This window comes from Peromyscus leucopus, chromosome 4 (genome assembly GCF_004664715.2).
Source record: "Peromyscus leucopus breed LL Stock chromosome 4, UCI_PerLeu_2.1, whole genome shotgun sequence".
Lineage (NCBI taxonomy): Eukaryota > Metazoa > Chordata > Mammalia > Rodentia > Cricetidae > Peromyscus > Peromyscus leucopus.
Genome location: NC_051066.1, coordinates 208,100 through 230,088, shown reverse-complemented (window position 1 = coordinate 230,088; position 21,989 = coordinate 208,100). Strand labels below are relative to the sequence as shown.

Sequence of the window (21,989 nt, the reverse complement as noted above, 5' to 3'; positions counted from 1 at the left end):
CTTTATTCAGAATGGAAGCCAGGATATGTGTTATGTTGGGGAAGAGGTTTGTTTTTGTTTCCACAGAAGATGGAAAGCTATGGATACCATCAAGACAGATAAAGATTAGATTAGATCAGGAGAGACCTCTTGATTAGGAGAGGCGATAGTTCATCAAACACTGTGGCCCTTCAGTCTAAACTAATTTGTAAGACTAACAAACACCTTTCATTTGATCAGAAGCAACCTGCCAAAAAACGAAAACACCTCAAAGTTAGGGTTGGGGCAGAGTTTTGTTTTTGTCTTTCCAGGAGAATAAAAGTATCTAAGGAATCTGAAGACCACCAGACAAATTAGATATCTGAGGAAAAAGGATGAATTATCTAGAGAAAATGTCCCAAGAAAAAGAGTAAATTGGTCTAATGATATAGCACATTTCCAACAGCATATAATTGCATAAATCTTGCCAAATGTTTGTTTCTGCTGTTCTCTACACACTTATAAGGCAAATGGTCTTTTTATAGTCCCATTACAATAAAAAATTAAAGCTGGCTTTGGAGTTAAAGTGTGACTCTCTCCTTTCCTTTTTTTTTTTTTTTTTTTTTTTTTTTTTTTGGTTTTTCGAGACAGGGTTTCTCTTGTGTAGCTTTGCGCCTTTCCTGGAACTCACTTGGTAGCCCAGGCTGGCCTCGAACTCACAGAGATCCACCTGCCTCTGCCTCCCGAGTGCTGGGATTAAAGGCGTGCGCCACCACCGCCCGGCAACTCTCTCCTTTCCTATACCCAAGCATGCGTATTAAAGAAAAATCTAAAATCTGTCCCATGTCAGAAGAACCACCTGGTATGGGACAAAACAAAAACCAAAATTAACAGACTATTGTATTGCCACTAATCTCATAATTCTTTGGTTTTATTTGAGTCTTTTTTTTTTTTTTTTTTTTTTTTTTTGTTTTTTCGAGACAGGGTTTCTCTGTGTAGCTTTGCGCCTTTCCTGGAGCTCACTTGGTAGCCCAGGCTGGCCTCGAACTCACAGAGATCCGCCTGGCTCTGCCTCCCGAGTGCTGGGATTAAAGGCATGCGCCACCAACGCCCGGCTTAAATCCTTTCTTAAGGTATAAATATCTCAAAATTTATAAGATTAATATGTATATATTTAAACTTTCTGTCATGATATTAATGGCCACATAGAGTACTAATTCTAGAAATAGGCTTCATCTAGCTTCTTGTACATGATTTTAGGCCTGAGTATACATCAGGTAACTAGGAATTAAGCTTGTGTACCCCAGATGTATTTAATAGATCGTGGTCTTTTGACCTCTCTGACATCTGAAGCATATGACATTTAAAATATTTAAGTTTTCTACAGTGAACCCATGAAAATTCCTAACAGTAACATTTGAAAAGGATGATGGGGCCCCACAAAGATTCCATTTGGATTGTGGTAATGCCATTAAGCTGACAAACATCAACCAAAGATCAGTGTGTACTGCAAACTGCTCAGAACAATTTGAAGTCTGTTAGCTGAGATGGTCCAGTCTCACAGACTAATCCAGCCAGGACTTCAGATAAGCCTGGAACTTTCCCATTATACCAAAACTGGACAACATGTAGTTCTCCTAGGTCTTAACCATTACCTTAATATTCTCAGGGTCTCCTATAGATGCCATCACCCCCAGACAACAGGAAGTAATTTTAAGAACATGATGCCCACATCCCCAAGTGGGGTGGGTGGTTTTTGGTTGTTTGGTGAATTATGGATGCTTATCATCATTTAGGGGGCATTGGTTGCAAGTTGTTATTGGTCATAGTCAGGGAGAAAACTAAGCAAAGATTAGATTCAAGGATCTCGTTCTGAAAAAAAGGGGGGATATATGAATGATAGGACAAAAGGGTAGATTATTGAATCTTTTAAACTAAAAAAGCAATGACTAGTCTAAAATATTTTACATTGGTATGGATTTTTGCATATTGATAAAAATTTAAGGTTATTTTTGTTATACTGCATATTGCTGTGGGATGTCTTTCTGTATGCTGTGACTATGTGTTGCTCTGATTGGTTGATAAATAAAATGCTGATTAGCCAGGCAGGAAGTATAGGCAGGGTGAGCAGACTAAGAGAATGCTGGGAAGAAGAAGGGCAGAGTCAGGAGACGCCAGCATTGCCAGGAGAAACAAGATGTGAAAATACTGGTAAGTCATGGCTACGTAGCAACTTAGAGATTAATAGAAATGGATTAAGTTATAAGAGCTAGCTAGCAAGAAGCCTGAGCCATTAGGCCATATAGTTTATAAGTAATATAAGCCTCTGTGTGTTTACTTGTCTAAGCTGATGCGAGACAGGTGGGAAACAGGAAAACTTCTGACTGCAATATATGTGTTTCTACTCTTGTTTAAGGTATTGTACTTATGCAGCTCATTTAATAATGTAATGTAAATTTCTAGTCCCTGAAAGTTATTATTACAAACTATTAAGGATAATTAAAAATTACAGGTTAATAGTCATCTAACCATCTGGCCATGCTAGGTACATTTTCAAGGTCAAACAGATGCATTTTAGATAGACAAAAGTTCTTCAAACACTTCAGAGATCTACAGAATATGGCATTGAAGATGCTTTAATAATATAAAGTTTTTCATGACAGTGAAACATGCCTGCTCCTGGCTGCATTAATTTACTTCAAAAAAGGATGAAGGGCATCGAAGAACCTCTGTATGGAGGTGATTTCATTGAGGCAAAGTTAACTTGTTCACTGGGCAAGAAACTGCCCTTGCCTCAACTATTGACAGGATGTTATCCAAACTGGACAAGCAGGACACAAAAGAAAGGGACTGTCCAAGTTTGCCAAGACAAGGTAAGATAGTCTTTCAAAATTCCTGCTTCAGTGGAAAGTCTGTCAGATATTCTTTTTTTTTTCCATTTTTTTAAATTAAGAAAATTTTATTCATTTTACATACCAATCGCAGATCCCCCTCTTCCCTCCTCCTACCTGTCAAATACTCTAAGCCTGTAGGTCAAAGATGGATACCCCAACGTTTCAGAGGAAGGATCCTTGGGTGACTGTCCAAGCAGCCAAATGTCTGTCATTTCTATAGTCTTGGAAGTTGTTTGCGCTGTACTTCCTAATATTACTCAGGTAATATTATATCCTTCAAAAGTTTCTGATGGGGTTGAAGACTAGACAGCTATATTTACAGTTTCCCTTGTTACCAAATTTAGAAAAGAAACCCACAAAAGAGTTGTAAAGTGCATAAGGCTGAGAAACATAAGCTTAAATTGTTTATCTAAGAAAATGTTTTGAGGTCTAAAAAGATAGTTTTGGGGTGGTAATACAAGTTAGGATAGAAAGTAAATTAGGTACAAAACTTTGGACTCACCAAGATAGGATAAATAATGGAGTATTTTCTCTGAATTTGCCAAATGCAAATGGACTGGACATTGTCAATGCAATTATTACCTGATAATTGTTATTACTGTATATAGTTTCACTGTATTAAGAGTAAAATAGCCTTCCCTTTTCATTTCGACAAAAAGGGGGGAATGTTGTGGGATGTTTTGATTATATTCCAACACACCCAAGACTGCAAAGTTTACTTTGTATCAGAGGGCAAAGTTAGCTACTAGCTGACAAAAGTTAGCCATAGAGGTTTTGGAGGACCGAGGACATAGACAGAGACACGGAAGTAGTAGAGTGGGGCTTAGAAAGATTCTCAGCCCTTTTGGATCAAGGAAGGAGAGAGAGGGAGGTCACTGGTCACTTCTCTGCTGCTTCTCTGATCTGACTCTTGAGTTTTTATTGATAAAAGAATAATTAGATAAATTCTTCAACCCCATCATAAAAAAGAACAAAAGGATAAAATTTTTTTCTTGTACATTAGACATTTAAAAAGTTTTTATTATGTGTATGAGTGTTTGCCTGGCACTATTGGGGGTCAGAAGGCGTCAGTCAGATCCCCTGAAACTCTTGTTACATATGGTATTATTATACCATCATGTGAGTGTTGGATACCAAAACCAGCTCCTCTATAAAAGCAACAAGTACTCTTAACCACTGAGCCATCTCTCCAGCCCCTAATTTTTGTTTATATTCCAAACTGAAACTCAATGCACCCCTGGCTGTCTTAAAACTTGGCAGTAATCCTCCTACCTCAGCTTCTGAAGCGCTGGGACTAGGTTCATACTATGCCTGGCTTAGATTTTATTTTAAAATAATTTAAAATAGTCACTCAACAAATCATCTACTGAACATCCACTTTGTTCTGTATATTTTTTGTGCTTTGTGAACAGGAACATATTTCTGCCTTCATAGAGCTTACATTGTAGTAGAGGAAGAAAGCAAAACCCAGAATAAATAGTTGGGGGGGCGGTGGATTATAGATGCAAAAGCTCTCTTCTTAAAAAAATAAACAGCAGAACAGAGGAAGAAATATCAGGAGTATGAGTCGGATTGTAATATAAATTGCTGAACTTTTAACAAATAAAAATTCATTCCAAATTAAAAAACCACAAGTTTTGATCCACTTAAAGAAATTGGGACTGGCTGTAGTGGCACACACAGTATTTGAAGGGTGGAGACAGGAGGATCTGGAATTCAAGGTCACTTTCAGCTATATAACAAGTTCCTGGCTATCCTGGGCCAATGAGACTCTGCCTCAAAGTAAACAAATTTTATGTCAGGGCCAGGAATGAAATTTTGTGATAGAGCACATGCCAAGTATACTTGAAACCCTAGGTTGGGTCCTTAGAACTGCAAATATAACAATAACAAGGTGATAGGTTATGAAGCAAAGACTATGCATGACCCTAAGTACCAGCAGTGCCCCCCTTGAACACTGTGTTACTCTCACACTCTTCACATCATTCTTGTGTTCTCGTAGGACTCTTGCCACCAAGAGGCATGCTCCTTTCCACCCCATGCTTCCTCCATCTCTTTTTAGTTGGTAACATCCAGATATTAAGAGCTGCATCTTAACTCATTAGACCTTGTTTTGAGTTTTCTGCCTAGTGCTACATTTCCCAAGCATTCCTATTTTGAAAATCCAAAATCCTCAAAAATTCAAAAATTGTTTGAGCACAAATATGACACCTAAGTTCCACAGTTGACTCGTGTGATGTGTTGCAATTAAAATACTGCTTGCTAGAACTATTCTAGAATGCATGCATTGTACATACAGCAGAACACACTGTATATAATGCAAACAAATTGTGCTTGTAGACTTGGGTTCTAGCTGTGAAATTGCTCCTAATGTATAGGTACATGTTCCAAAATCTGTGCTGACCTCCAAATCTGAAGGATCCAAGTCCCAAGCATTTCAGATACAGTATACTCAACAAGTAAGGGTAAAACTATGTGTCAACAGTACAAGGAAGCAATATATCTGAGACACTGCTTCCCCCCCCTTTTCTTTTTCTTTTTTTCCTTTTATTTTATTTTACAATACCATTTAGTTCTACATGAACGGGTTCCCCTGTTCTCCCCCCTCCCACCCCCTCCCTTACCACCATGCCACCCCCCATTCCCACCTCCTCCAGGGCAAAGCCTCCTCTGAGGACTGCAATCAACCTGGTAGACTCAGTCCAGACAGGTCCAGTCCCCTCTTCCCAGATTGAGCCAAGTGTCCCTGCATAAGCTCCAGGTTTCAAACAGCCAACTCATGCAATGAGCACAGGACTCGGTCCCACTGCCTAATTGCCTCCCAAACAGATCAAGCCAATCAACTGTCTCACCTATTCAGAGGGCCTGATCCAGCTGGGGGCCCCTCAGCCTTTGGTTCATAGTTCATGGAGACACTGCTTCTAATCTTTCAGTTTATTCTGGTACTACTAACAAGTCCTAAAACTATCATCAACTCTTCCCCCAACCTGCTTTCAAAATTTCTCCATTACCTTTCTTCTAATGTATTTCTTTCCCCCAAATGATCAGTATGGTCTTCACTTCCTCAGTAAATGTCTTGAAAAGAACTGAAACACATTTCATTTATTAGCCCTTTCAGTCTTCTCTGACCTTTTGTCCTTAAATTCTCTGGAGTGCTACTTATTACCCATTTTGGGTCACAACTTAACAGCAGTGATTACTGGATGGACATTAGCACAAATCACTGAAATCGCCTAACAAATCTCTATCTCTATACCACTGACAGAACTGGAGCGATGGCTCAGCACTTAAGAGCACCTGTTGGCTTGCAGAGCATCTGGGTATTCTATTCCCAGCACCCACATGGCAGCTCACCACCATCTATAACTCCAGTTCTAGCTGACCCAATACCTTCTTCAAACAGGCACTAGACACACACGTGCACATACACACACACAGGCAAAACACTCACATACATATGATAAAAAAAATCTTACATATCATTTTTATAGATAAAAAAATGATCTGCAAAGTTGATGTGTTTTCTCCCCACAAGGAGATACAACTGGCTTGACTCATCCCAAAGTCACTGCTTTATCAAGATTGGGGTGGGGGATTGGGGTGCTGGAGAGAGAGCAGTTACTCTTTCAGAGGATTCAATTCTCAACATCCACATGGTACCTCCTAATTGCCTGTAACTCCAATCTCTGTGAATCTGATACCCTCCTTTGGCTTTTGTAGATACTAGCGACACACATATTGTACAGAGATACATGCAGACAAAACATTCATATACTCATACGCATATACATAAAGTAAAATAAAAGATGCAGCAAAGAGTGGTAGTATATGCCTGTAACCCCAGCATTGAAAGAAGCTGAATGGAGCATCATCTGTTCAAGGCCAGCCTGGGCTACATAGAGGCTACACAGCAAGGGGGAAAAAGCATATCAATTCTGGCTCAGATACTTTTCTATTGCTTTGAGTAAGTGCCACACCAACTCCAGTGTCGTCTGTGTGACATGAACAATTATGTCAATAATAGCGGACGGGAGATACGTGTCCCACGGGACTAAGCTCCCTGGAGGTCCCTGGCAGAGTGCCCGTGTTATGCCTCCTTCTCGAAGGAGACGTGCTTCACAGATCATGAGCTCTCTGGGCTATGGGTTCTGTATAACTGCTTTTCTGATAATGTTCTAATTAATCTATAAAACACAGCCAAAATTAATGAATGCTTGGGTTGTGAACTGTGGAGGAAAGGGGAAGACATGGACCTTATTTAGATATAGCAGAATGAACTATTCCTTAAAGACCTCAAGCCTCAAGCCGCTAGATAATAGAAAGTATAATACTTCAGGCACTTCTAGGGAATGAACACTCACCCACTAGGGATCCCAACTAAAGTGATTTATGGAAGAAAACATTATCTCATAGGAGGCAGATAGTGGGCCCCTCTGTTGAGGAAGTTCAGCATGGAAAACTTAAGGACCAGAACAGAACCCTTTCCCCTTACAGGTGTAAAAGTACAAGTGTCCATATTCCAGCAGGTAAAAAGGTTTTATATTAGAAGAGATATATGGTAAAGAACTAAAGAAAGACTTAGGGAGGATCTGTAGCATCCAAATTGGCTAAATGGGTCATGAGAACCAGAAAAGTAAAAATGAATAATAAACTAGCGAGCGGCTGAGATAAAGATGAAGGACACAGCTGCAAGAAGCCTATACAAGTCTAGGAACTGTACTATGTTTAAAAAACACAGACTGGCCGGGCGGTGGTGGCGCACGCCTTTAATCCCAGCACTCGGGAGGCAGAGCCAGGAGGATCTCTGTGAGTTCGAGGCCAGCCTGGGCTACCAAGTGAGTTCCAGGAAAGGCGCAAAGCTACACAGAGAAACCCTGTCTCGAAAAACCAAAAAAAAAAAAAAAAAAAAAAAAAAAAAAAAAAAAAAAAAAAAAAAAAAAAAAACACAGACTGCTCTTTGGGTCATAAAGTTCTTATGAGTGAAAGGATATGTCTAGCGCCGATTAATAACTGTGTGCTTGATGTTTTTTAAAGATGATGTAATTGAATTATTGCCAAGCTCTTGTTGTTCCCTGTATGACTTGATAGTTTTCTTTTCTGTATATAAACTACTGATTTGCAGAAGTAAAATTGCAGCAGATTCAAACCACTTTTGAGTGTGTTTGTTGTCTGTCTGTCAGTCGCTGAATCCTTGCCTTCCTGACTACCCAAGCCCTGATTCTCCTACGGTCATGGTACTCCCGGTGGGCCAGTCCGTGGCAAGTAAGTACATCATTGAAAGTAACATACAAAAAGAACAGTTTACTGGGAGTCCATGACAATCATGGAAAGAAGCCTGGCAGGAGGCAGGCAGGCACAGTGCTGAAGCAGTAGCCAGTCCGTGGCAAGTAAGTACATCATTGAAAGTAACATACAAAAAGAACAGTTTACTGGGAGTCCATGACAATCATGGAAAGTAGCCTGGCAGGAGGCAGGCAGGCACAGTGCTGAAGCAGAGCTTACATCTGACCCACAAGTACAGGGTAGAGAGAGAAAGATAACTAGGAACAATATGGGCTTTTAAAACCTCAAAACCCAGCCCCAGTGACACACTTCTTCCAAAAAGACCATACTTCCTAATCTTTCCCCAACAGTTCCACCTAGTGGGGACCAAGAATTCAAATATATGAGACGATGAGGGTCATTCTTATCCAAGCATCAGTAAAGGCAAAGGATACATAATCCATCATTCCTCTATGGGGAAATTAACAGTGTTTCCAAAGGTAGTAATAATTTTCCTTATGATTGAGGCAGGCCAATTCATGGTATGATCTCTACTGTAAATGTTGGCAAAACAAAACATCAAGTCAATCACCTACTTTTTAAACTAATGCTTTCCTGGGTTCATGAATCCACATTCTGGGTGGACTTGGCAAGGGCACATCTTTGCTCTTTGTGAATACAGGGCTTTGGAAAGGATCGGGAGGATTAGGCTCTGCATTTGTGATAGACAGCTCAGCACATGGCTGGCAAGCTGATGTTGGATGTTTGCTGGGAACTCAGCTGGGGTTAGAACTAGGGACTTCAGTTTCTCTTACACAGACATTCCTAACTGTTTGGCTCCTCACAATATAACTAGGTCCCAAAAGGAATGGTCCAATCCCCAAATTCACAAAGTGTTACTATAGTCACATTCTATTAGTGGTGGCAGTTACAAAGGATTGCTCTGGTTAAAAGACAGCACATGGACATGAAATAAGTGCTGTGGTCACAGTCCAAATAGAAGATAAGGGATAAAAGACATAACCTGTCCTATAAATGGGATAGGTATATATCAGAAGATAACAAAGGTGACTTTTAGTTAGTAATGTTTATTGGTTGTTATTAAGTAGACTTTTCCTATCAAAAGCAAAGAGCAGCCAGGAGAGATAGCACACACTTTTAATCCTAGCATTGAGAGGAAGTAGCAGGTGGATCTCTATGATTTTGAGGCCAGTCTGGTCTACAAAGTGAATTCTAAGCCAGCCAGGGCTACATGAGACCCTGTCCCAAAAACAAACAAAACAAGAACAAAACAAACAAACAAACCTACTGCCTTTACCTAGCAGATACTAAAGAAGAGGCTCTCTCATTTATTTATTTTATTTTTCAATGAAAGTCAGGTGTTATGGCTATTCTGGTGTCAATGACTACATTTGGAATTAACTGAAATCCCAAAATGGAGGGCACACCTGTGAGAATTTTTGCTTAATTTCAAGTAGGAAGATTCACTTCTAATCTAGATCTTTTGATCTGGGAAAAGACATGCCTTTAATTCTGGACCTTGAGGTGGGAAGACACACCTTTAATCTGGGCCACATCTGCTGGAAGCCGAAGCTTTTGCTCTTTGCCCATTTCCTCTCACCTTGTTAGCAAGTCCATTCCTACACTGGCATCTACTGAAGACCAGCTGAGACATCCAGCCTCATGGACTAAGCAACTTCTAGATTCTTGGACTTTCTGTTCACAGCCAGATATTGTTGAATTAGCTAGACCACAGCCTGTAAGTCATTCTAATAAATTCCCTTTCTATGTATATAGAGATTAATTCTATAAGTTATGTTACTCTGGAGAACCCCAACTAGTACATCAGGAATGCTTCTTTTAGTAAAATTATTTTGCTGTCACTAAAGTAAAAAACCCTTCAAACGGTGAAGAAAAAGCTAAGACACCTGCAGCCTGTTTCTAAGTCAATTAAAAATGAAAAAAAAAATCAATGAAAACCTAGGACATGTAGAAAAGAAGACAAGTGACTCAGCTTGATAAAGCCTAGGGAATTTCACCAGCACATGGGAATATACACTCTTCTAATGTTCCACAAAGACTGCCCTTATATAAGCTGCCAGTCCTTTCTGCAAACTAGAGCAAGAAATATCTGCAGGGATGTCTATTCAGGTGTTTCCAACATACTGATTCAAAAGGAATTCTTTCCCAGAGTAAAATTTCTGTGGACTACCATATGCCAATGTGATTTTATCATTAGATCACTGAGAAGGATCAGGAAGGACATAAGTACCATGAATGAGAACCTCTACTAAATTTTATTTGGATTCTGTCATAAGGGCATTCATATAAAATAGCATGTTGAAAAAATACTTGACTAGGTAAACTTCTTAGAAAACACCAAATACCTACCAATTATTGGTAAACATTTGCATAAGCAAAATATGCATACATAAAAAATAATGAATACAGATACAGGCCAGCCTGGGGTACAAAGTATAAGAAAAATGAAGGTTTCCTATTACCATCACATATGTGTGCAAAATCATCAGGTCAATCAGAGATCTATCTAGATAAAAGAGCATTCAAAAGTTGAGTCCTTTGGTTACAGGAGAGCCAGTGCTGGAAGAAAGGAGATTCTTCAAGGAAAGTCACAGGCTCATACAGCCTAGCCCATGTGTAGCAAGAACAGCAAGTTAAGCTGTAGTCCAGACTTCAGTCATCTCCACACTCATCTACATAGGAGGATCTCCTCCAAGCTTACTCATGTGAGCCACTGACGGGGCTCCCAGAAAAAGGGCTGCTAGCAGGCTCACTCTTGTGGTGGCTGCTCATGTGTCTTCCCTACTTGACATCCTCGTTTCTATCATTTCAGAGCTGCCTCACAACATGGTCTCCCCCAGAGGTAAAGAGAGAGGAGTCAGTCTTTTTATACCCCAGTCTGAGAAGTGATGCCTTCTCAAGTCAGTTGTCTTCTCTAGTCATCAGAAGCGTGCCACCAAATCCAGCTTACACTCCAAGGGAGGAGAGTTCAGAAGAACATAAACATGACATTGTATACATCCTTTTAAAATCATTAAAAGGGGCTGGAGAGATGGTTCAGCAATTAAGAGCTCTGGCTGATTTTCCAAAGGACCTGAGTTCAGTTCCCACATGGCAGCATACAACCATTTGTAACTTCAGTTCCAGGCCTGACAAATAAATATCCCACACATAAAACAATTATATATATTCTATAAAATCACCAGAGAGACCTAAAGAATTCAAGGAAATAATAGCTAAACTAGGCATAGTGATATTCTTTTCTTGTCCCAGCTATTCCAGAGGCTGAGGCAGATGGGCCCTTTGAGCCAATGAGTTCAAGACCATACCAACAAAGCAGTATCTTATCTCAAAATCAATCAATCAATCAATCAATCAATCAATCAGTCAACAAGGGGAGGGGTTACAGGGATGGCTCAATTGTTAAGAGCACTGGCTGCTCTTCCAGAGGACCCAGGTTTGATTCCCAGCACCTACATGGTGGCTCATGAGTGTCTATAACTCCAGTTTAGGTGATCCAACACCTGCTGGCCTCTGGGCACCAGGCACACATGTGAGTACACAGACATACATTCAGGCAAAATATGCACACATAAAAAATAATGAATAAAAAAGAAAGACATTAATGCATCCATTTTTTTTAATTCTTACCATATTCATCAATCCCCAAGTCTGCTTTTCTTTTCCAAGGGAGGTTTATGTTTGTTTCCTGATAATATAAGTTCCTTGAGGAAACTGTGCCCAGACAAAGGTGAGAGCTGCCAGGCATGGTTGTCACATCTATAATCCCTACACTACGGATACAGGCCAGCCTGGGGTACACAGTATAAGAAAAAATTAAGGTTACATCACCAAGGAGGGAAAGGGAGCCTTAGAGATGTCATAAAAAGAGGAGGTCTGAAACCATAGTTCTCAGTAGTTCTAGACAAACAGCACAATCACAGAGGGAAATAAGTAAAGAAAGCTAAAACCCAGACTCCAAAATCCCTGGGCCAGAACCCAAAGGATCTTATGCCCTGAGGCTGCCCATGACCATTATACATATCAAACTCTGAAGACCCATGTTAGTCAAGCATTCCATCCCTGTGACCAAAAATACGTGAAATATGAATTCAAAAGGAGAAAACATTTACTCTGGCCTATGATTTGGGGGGTGGTTTTAGTCTATGGTTACTTGGCTAATTTATTCATTTTGGGCCTGATGCAGCATAGTACATCATGACAGGAGCTCACACTCATCTCACAGGACCAGGAAGTAAAGACACAGGAAGGGCTCTGGAGTCCAAAGTCCCCTTCAGTGACATACTCCTTCCATTAGATCTCAAGTACTAAGTCTTCTACAGAGAACCGAAAACTAACCTACCCTTCTTTTGGTTCCTCATGGCTTCTCAAAATCTTTTTTTGGTTGTTTTGGTTTGGTTTGGTTTTTGTAGACAGGGTTTTTCTTTGTAGCCCTGTGAGGGGATCTGACACCCTCTTCTGGCCCAGGGAGCATTGTGTACCATTTCAATAGCTTTAATCTGGGTGAAGGAGAAACCCCAGGTGTAAGGAGCAGGCCCTCTTAGAGGGACCAGTCCATTTTCCAGATCAGCCCCAGTTCCCCTGACTCCCCTCAGGATCAATAAGTAAGAACTTATTCAAAGGATATATCAGAACAAAGATTTAACCCAAACACCCAGAGCTCTAAAATAAAATTTAAAGAAAAAATGAAAAGCTGAACCTTTTGTTAAAAATTATACAAGGCCAAATGACTTAACTATCTGTAGAGAATTAAGACTGTTGCTGATCACAGCGAAATTATCTTGGGCTATTTTTAATCCCTTTGAAAGCCATTCATAGCCCACTCCTATGTCTGACTTAGCATCCTGTGACTATCAAAACCTTTAAATTTATTCTTTACTAAGAATATCTTTGAGTAATATCTGTAACCTGTAACAGGGTTTTCCAAACTTTGCTATAACCCACTTATAATAGACCTATTTTTTAAATTATGTTATTTCTAATTTTTGTGTGTGTTGCTTTTATGCATGTCTATAAACTAGTTTTGTGCCTTGTACCTGTGGAGGCCAGAAAAGGGATCAGAGCTTGAGTTATAGATGGTTATGAGTCACCATGTGGGTGCTGGGAATTGAACCTGGGTTCTCTGCAACATAAAAGTTCTGCAACATAAAAGTTAGGCATGGTAGTGTACATCTCTAATCCCAGCACTCTGAAGGCTGAGGCAAGAAAGACAAATGCTTAAAACCAGAGCCAGAAGCAAGCAGATCACTGCAAGTTCAAGGACAGCCTGGTCTACAAAGTGAGTTCTAGGACAGTCAGAGCTATACAGAGAGACCCTGTCTCAAAAACAAAACAACAAGTTCAAGACTACCCTGGACTACCTAACCTAATCCTATTTAAAAAAATAAATAAATAAAATAAGGGGAAGAGAAAGCAATTAAAGTCAAAGGTTAAATACTTTGTCTAAGTGCTATTACTTAAAAGCATTGTAATTCAAATTTTAGTTCAGAATTTGAACTAAAATTATTAACTTTTCAAAATATAGGGACTAGATATATATAGCCAAACTGGCCTTGACTCTTCAATCCTCCTTCCTCAACTTCTGAAGCCTAGGATTACAGGCATGTAGATACTGCTGACATTTGAGCTAGGTAACTGAGGCAGCTGCCACGGCACTGCAGAATGTGTTGCAGTATTCTCCCACCCACTAGATACCCAAAGCTCTAACAACCAAATGCTTCCAGATTCTGCCAAATGTTCCTTAAGAAACAAAAATCTCCTTTAGTTAATGTGTTAGCTAGGGACAAGAAATAGACTCCCAAGATTCATTCCCTTCAACTATATCACACCTCCATATGTTTTTATCAACTGCTAGTATTGTATCAGACTATGAACCTACCAATGGATTAACCTATTGAGGAAGTCAGAGTCCTCATGATCCAATCACTTCCTCAAAGTCCCTCTTCCTCTCAACACTGTTGCATTGGGGACCAAGCCTTCAACACATGAGCCTTTGGGGGACATTTCAGATCCAAACCATTAACAGTTGAGAAGCATTACTTTTGTCTAGGTTCATCTCTGTCATTCCAACAGTCACATTATCACCAAAATTAGCCTTCTTGGCCTTCAGGTCTATAAAAGCCTGGAATCTACCCTTACTACCAGTAAGCAGAGTTAATTATAAATCCTTTGTATATAAACAAAGTTATCACACTGTGTTTTCCCCACTAATATGAGTTTTCCCCAGCATGGCCATATATCATTATGTCTACATCTGAAGAACCCAGAATTAGAAAGCATTCCAGTAGTATTCCAATTTGTTTAAACAAATTACATATACCAGAGGCTAGAGAGATGGCTCAACAGTTAAGAGCACTTATTGCTCTTCCAGAAGATCTGAGTTAGTTCTTAGTTTACACTGCCTGTTCTAGGGGATCCAATGCCCTCTTCTAGTCCACATGGGTGCTAATCTGCATTTGAATGCATGTATGTGAGCACACACAGAAATAAAAATAAACGTTAAAAAAAAAAAAAAAGAAGCAGCAGCTCAGGACATTCTAAGTAGTTAAAGTAACAGAGGCATCTTTTGGGTCAGTGAAATGGCTGACTTGCTACCAAGCCTGATGACTGGAGTTTGATCAAGACACAAGTGGTGGAAGGAAAGAACCAAGCACCTCAAGTTTTCATCTGACCCCCCACATTCACACTATGCTCTACAGAAATACGCGCGCACGCACACACATGAATAACTCCAATTTTTAAAATGACATCATTGTATATATGTATGTATGTATTTGTCTATCTATAGATCATGCTAGAGATCCATCCATCCATCCATCCATCCATCCATCCATCCATCCATCCATCCATCCATCATGCTGAGGATTTAACCCAGGACCCTGTACAATTGACTAGATTTCAGTGATGTGAATTCTATGGGTATAAACTGGACTTTGTTCGAAATAGGACCCAAAAGACTTCTCCATCTCAAAACCAAAACATTACTAACAGATATACTGAACTTTTCATAATTTTCCAAAACCAGAGAGATATCAACTTTCCTAATTTGAATCTCCTTTTAGTCTGATCCATCTACTGGGGCATGCAATAACATCATATGACTTTCAATCATCAGGTCCCCAGCCCACAGGAACCCCTTTCACTAGCCATTCATTTATTAGTACACTAGTTTACTGAGCTATCTGTCTCTCAGTACAAAGTAAAACGAACTCTGTATGTAGTACCAGGTAGAAAGATGAACTAAGATGAGTAAATGAAACTATAAAATTAATGACAGTAGGTCAGCAGGTGCCTTTGGAGACTGTTCCACTTAGATTGAGAAACACTCTAAGGAATAATCCTTAAAAATTCATTATGGAGGGCTGGGTATGCAGTTCACATGGTAGAATACATGCTGTGGTGGTTTGAATAGGAATGGCCCCCATAGACTCATGTATTTGAATGCCTGGTCCACAGGAAGTGGCACTATTAGAAGGTGTGGCCTTCTTGGAGTAGGTATGGTCTTCTTAGAGAAGTGTGGAGGCGGGCTTTGAGATCTCATATGCTCAAGCTATGCCCAGTGTGGTACAGTCTCCTTCTGCTGCCCTGTGGATTAAGATATAGAACTCTCAGCAGCTTCTCCAGCACCACGTCTGCCTGAATGCTGCCATGTTTCCCGTCAAGATGATTATGGACTAAACCTCTAAACTGTAAGCCAGCCCCAATTAAATGTTTTCCTTTATAAGAGTTGCTGTGGTCATGATGTCTTTTCATAGCAATAGAAACCCTAACTAAGACATACGTCTAGCATGCATGAAGCCTTGAGTTCAAGCGACCACAAATATAAACCAGGATGGTTTTATGTGTGTGTAATTCCAGAATTTGGAAGTTGGAAGCAAGAGAATAGTATCAGAAGTTCACAATCACCCTCAGCTACATAATGAGTTTGAGACTAGCTTTGAATACATAAGACCCTTGCTGAAAAAACTACATGGTGAGCTGTGAGTGTAGCTCAGTCATACAGTGCTGACCTAGCATGCACAAGGTCCTAGGCTTAATCCCTAAAGCCATATATTAAAAAAAAAAAAAAAGGAAACATTGGTATATATTGACTTTTCCCTCCTTTCATAAATAGCCAATATCCTAGTATATAAACCAGCTAGAGAAATCCATCCATCTTAGGTCTTACAGTCAAAAAAAAAAAAAAAAAAAAGAGAAAGTCTGTGCTTCTCTTGAGCAATTTATATTTAATGTTAGACAACATTGATATGGAGTATTAATTTTACTTATTTCTTCACTTTACTCCAGAAAATGCACAGCCAAACTAGAGCTAAAGTAGGTTTGATTTTAATCTTTTTTTTCCCCTCAAAATCTTCTTTGAATAATTGATTTGTAATCCTCTTAACTATATATGTCTTAAAAAGGAGTGGGATAAGGCTGTAGAGATGACTCATTGGGTAAGAACATTTACTGCTTTTGCAGAGGACTCAGGTTCCATTCCAAGAACCCATATGGTAGCTCATAACCATCTGTAACTCCAGTTCAAGGGGATCCAACAAACTCTTCTGACCTCCTCTGGTTCTAGGCCCACAGGTGTACACATACATACATGCAGGCAAACACCCATACACATAAAAATAAACATTACTTAAAAAAAACTGAGAGCCGGGCAGTGGTGGCACATGCCTTTAATCCCAGCACTCGGGAGGCAGAGCCAGGAGGATCTCTGTGAGTTCGAGGCCAGCCTGGGCTACCAAGTGAGTTCCAGGAATAGGTGCAAAGCTACACAGAGAAACCCTGTCTCGAAAAACAAAAAACAAAAAAAAAAAAAACAAAAAACAAAAAAAAATTGAGAACTGCCCTGCTGTATCCAGAAAAGTTTCCTTGTAGCCATCTATTACTATGGCTCTTACTGTCTTTCTGCTTCCCCTTTTGCCATGGACCTTAAGCCTTTCGTGGAGGGGAGTTGACACATGCATTCATAGCAGTTACAACAGCATGCACAAGACCTGCCAGACAAAATTCCAGCTTTGAAAAGGTAGATAGACACAAAGTCCTACTACTGCCTAAAGAGCTACTGGCAGCTGATAGCTGCTGTGAGAGCAACAGTCAGTTCTAAGGTTGTAGCTTCTGGTGGGTAGACCATCCTCCAGTGAAGACCACATATCTAAGAGTATATGGCAACAAAAACTGCACTTGGGGGGAAAATACAGATAGGTATGTACACACAAAGTTGGGTGGTCTGGGAAAGAGGGATGGATCTGGGAAGAGTGAGAAGGGCTGAATATGACCAAAGTGCATTATTCAAAATTCTGAAAGAATTAATAAAAAATGAGGACAGGTGGGCTGGAGAGAGACTCAGTGGTTAAGTGCACTGTCGTCTCTTCTCAAGGACCCAGGTTCAATTCCCAGTACCCACATGGCAGTCCATAGCTATCTAAATTTCACCAGATCCAAAGCCCTTTTCTGGCCTCCACAGGTACTGAGAATGTACATGGTGCACAAATATGGTACATGGTTTTCATAAGTTCTTTTTTACTTGGAACTTACTGTGTCTAGAAATTTCTGTGCCAAGCACTATACCAGGGACTTTGTAACCCTGAGATTGCTGAACTAATTTTCTAGTTTGCTCCTCCTACCCCCAAGGCTCAGAAAGGAGTCCCCTCCAGCCCCTACTGGTACTGACGATTTACCTCAAGACCTCATGCATAAGGAAGACAACATATGCGGGAAACGATCTTCATCAATACACAGAACTGTGCAGTACCAGACACAGGAAATGGATTGGGAAATATTTACTGAGTGAACACTCTTGTACATTATCTTGGCCACACAGTTTATGAGCTCACATGCATGTGACAAGAGGTGGATTCACAGTCAGCCAAAATCATCACATGTATATGTATAGGATATTATGCGAGCTAAAGAGGAGAGCATAGGGAAGAAAAAGAGGATGGAGAAAGCCCCCACTAAGAATGTGATGTATGCAGTAAGTTTTAAGAATATTATTTTTTTATTTTATTCTGATTTATTTATTATGTATACAGTATTCTGCCTGCATGTGTCCCTGCAGGCCAGAAGAGGGCACCAGATCTCATTACAGGTGGTTGTGAGCCACCATGTGGTTGCTGGGAATTGAACTCAACCTCTAGAAGAGCAGTCAGTGTTCTTAACTATTGAGCCATCTCTCCAGCCCCTTTATGCAGTAAGTTTTAAAGAAAAGAACAGAGTGAAAGTATCCAGAAAGAAAGAATAATCATGTATAAAAATTAAAGAGGAGAGAAGAAAAGTTCTGGAAATGGCAAACAGAAGATATATTCAACAATTCACTTATCTTGGCTTACCAGGTATTGATGAAAGAACTGACTCTTGCAGACTGTTCCCTGATCTCCATACTTGTGCATACACACACACATTAAATAAATGCAAAATTTTATTTACTCCAATACATCTTATTCTATCATATAATCATTAAAAAATGTGAAATTTCACATTCAGATTTTTTGTGCTAATTTAAATCTAATTTTATACTTGTCTCATTTGAACATTAAATTTTAATTAGTAGGTTTGGTAAATATTTAGACCTCCTAAAATTTACAGATGAAAGAATAGATTTACATACCCAAGAATTCTTAAGACATTCTTAAATGTTTTTCAGTGAATTATGAACTTGTAAATTTAAAATAAAGAGCCAGGAAGATGCTTAGCAGGTAAAGATTCCTGAAGCCAAGTAGATGACCTGAGTTTCTTCCCAGGGACCCACATGGTATACAAAGAGAACTGACTACTGTAAATTATTTTCTGACCTCCATATGCAATGTCCACACTCATATATACATATAAAATGAATAAATACATGTAAAAAAATTTAAATTACATTAAAAATTCACAGTACTGGCTGGGTATAGCGGCACAGATAGGCAGCTGAATTCAAAGCCAACCTGGTCTACAAGGTGACTGAGTTCTAGAACAGCCAGGGTTACAGAGAAACCATGTCTTGAAAAACAAAAAAACAAAAACAAAAATTAAGAAAAAAAAATGACAGTACAGAGTTAAACACAGGCAGATAGATCCAGGGACTTGTTGGCTGACTAGCCAGCTTAGCCAAATGGTGAGCTCCAGGTCCCAGTGAGAGAGGCTGCCTCCAGAAACAAGGTATATGACTCACGAGGAACAACAAAAGCAGACCTTTGGGCTCCACATGGACACACATACATGTGCATTTACATGAATATATACACATGCACCTGCATACACAAAAACACATATCCACCTACAAAAAACCCAGTTCCTCAGTTATGCTCGCCAGCCTGTGGGTGGTCAGTAGCTCTATGTGACTATGACAGTGGACATTTAGGTCTACAAAGTAACAAAGGCTTTTGGCTGCTGCCCACTCCAACCATTGGCATTTGTATATACTTAATGTTGAGGATATCTGGATATTAACAGACAACCTCCAAAGTATTAATTATGGACAACAGTGCTACTGGCCAGATCCTCATTACTGTATAGCTTCCTTTATCAATTCCAATACCAAGATAGGTAAAAAAGGAAATCTGCAAATAACTAAATAAAATTGTTTTGTAGTACTTAACACATAAAACAAACTAAAACATATTTGTGGGAACACTCTTTTCATGGTTCAAGGAATAATTCAGTTGTCTGTGGCCTACGTAAGTCCTTAGTTACTATTTTCTTGTTATTCATTTAAGTTTATTAGACTTTATTTAAAAAAAAAAAGCCAGGAAAAATTACTTTCAACTGTGTATTTATTAGAAGCATTACAGTATAATGGTTAAGAGCATAAGCTCTGCAGTCAGATAGCCTGGATTCAAATCCTGGTTCTATCATTTATTAGATGTGTGATCTTGGCAAAGTATTTGGCCACTCTATGGTTCAGTTCCTTCTTCTGCAAAACTGTGCCTCAATGCACAGAAAATTTATACACAACACTTGGCACACAGCAGCTGTTCAATGAACATCTGTTAGCGAGATGCCAGAAAAGTTGAAATTATGACTAAAGTCGAAAGCCAGGCTTCTTAACTTTCCATGTTTCCCACATTATAAACCTCAAGGTGTGTGTGTGTGTGTGTGTGTGTGGTGTGTGTTGAAGTTCTCAAAAGGAATATCTTCCATGCAGTTACATTCACTAAAAAAGACTTAAATAAGAAACTTCATCTACTGACCATGTAATTATGCAGGACAGGAGCAGCCAAGCAAACAGAAAAACACGAAGCTAGAGAGGAAGGCATTGGCCTTACCTGCTTTTCCTTTTTCGAGGTGGTTTCTCCACTGTGCCAGTCAGTCTACAGACCAAACAAACGAGACCTCTAACTAAAAGAGAACACACCCTCGGCCTCCCTTTGCCTATGGGGCACTCCATGTACCACCTTTTGGGGCCTCAGGCTGACCACAGGTTGGCAGTGCCTACCTGACCTTACAAACCCCTCAAGTCGGGCTCCCCTTCCCTCCCACGACCAAGCGTTCCTGGGACTCACTGGTCCTCGAATGCCCTCGGTTTCGCGCCCCAATGCTCGGCTAACCCAAACCACCGGCACCGTCGGCCTCATTGTCTTCCCGGAGCTGCAGGGCCCCCCAGCTCCCCTCGGCTGCAGCCCCGCCCCTCAGCCCCGGTCCCCCGCATTCCTAGGCCCCCAATGGGGCGTGCGCCTTCCGCTCAGGCCCTGCGCATCCGCGCTCTCCACCCGGATGAGATGCTCGCTCTCGGCGCCCCCAGATGCTGCATGTCTGCACCCCCGCCCCTTAGGGCTCGGAGTCCCGACACTTCGGCCGCTCCCCCGGCCCCCGGCCCCAAGACTGTCTGGCACCGAAGCCCGCCCCACCTGGGGGCCAGGCGACTCCGCGGCTGCTGGGACTGCCGGGCTCCTCTGACCATCCGGCTCCTGCTCCGCCGCGGGAGCTGTTCCGGCGGCCACAAGGCTCGCTCGGGATGCTGAGGCGGCGGAGGTTGGAGTAGGCGGAGAGACGGGAGGAGGGCCTCGCGCCTCGGCCAGGCTAGCCGCGGGGCTTGCCCCCTCCGCGCCTCTTCTCGGCTTCTATTGGCTGGAACTGCAGAGTGCCCGAAAGTCTGACCGCCGATTGGGTACTCGGGCCTTCACATCTCGCGCGGCCCAGCCCGAGGTTTGGTTGAGACTGCAGGTGGCGGCAGAGGTGCCTTAAAGACTGCTAGCAGAGCGGTAGGAGCCCTGAGCGCCACCGTGCGCCAGAAAGGAGGAATTGCATCTCTGGCGTCAGACACCTGCCTCCTGGCTCTTTGGCTTTGCATCCTGCATCCTAGACACCTGCTAATTCCCCCGCCTCCGCACCGCACAGAACCCAAAACCAAGCACTGCACTTTCTCCAAATACATCCAGAAGATCGAGGGCAAAGCATCTTTCCTTCGTGGCGTCGTCCTGAATCACCTCGAATGCAGTCCCTGCCAACATCTTGAAATATTCTAGGCTCAATGCTGCCCTTCAAAGAGGTTTCGATACCAAATTATAAAGATTCAGCAATATAAAGTATGTACTGCAGGAAAGATCGTAAGCTTGGGTGGAAGCTTGTAAGGAAGCACGAGAATTTCTTTAATTATCACGAAAAAAGAGACAGCATTGCAAAAAGAACCAATTACAGTAACTGTAAGAAATGTATTCCATTTTGAAAAGCCTAAAAAGAACTGCTTCTTGTATAAGCAAGGCATTTTGTGCCATTGCTGATGATTCGAAAATCTACATCAGTTAATCAGTTTTAGTATAAAATTCACTGCATTTTTACAGACTCAAGTATGCAAAAACTACCACCATGTAAGTATAATAAACATTAGTAACCTATTCTACTCTAACGAAGCTATCTTTG

General features: G+C 40.8%; 1 protein-coding gene across 3 annotated transcripts in view; it reads right to left on the bottom strand.

Moving 5' to 3' along the window:
• Scai (suppressor of cancer cell invasion) overlaps positions 1-21,172 on the bottom strand; it is a 115,568-nt gene extending 94,396 nt beyond the window's left edge. Inside the window, exons 1-2 of one of the 3 annotated variants that reach the window (XR_003733089.2) lie at positions 20,978-21,171; positions 20,396-20,440 (exon numbers count right to left, since the gene is read on the bottom strand). Coding sequence is in view for 2 of the 3 variants with exons in the window: in XM_028856788.2 (XP_028712621.1) it covers positions 20,396-20,440; positions 20,978-21,030 (98 nt within the window). In the remaining variant the exon portion in view is untranslated. Of the gene's footprint in view, positions 1-20,395; positions 20,441-20,977 lie in introns of all 3 variants that reach the window. The other 2 variants (XM_028856788.2, XM_028856786.2) reach the window with 2 other exon arrangements.
• Positions 21,173-21,989: the final 817 nt, after the last annotated feature.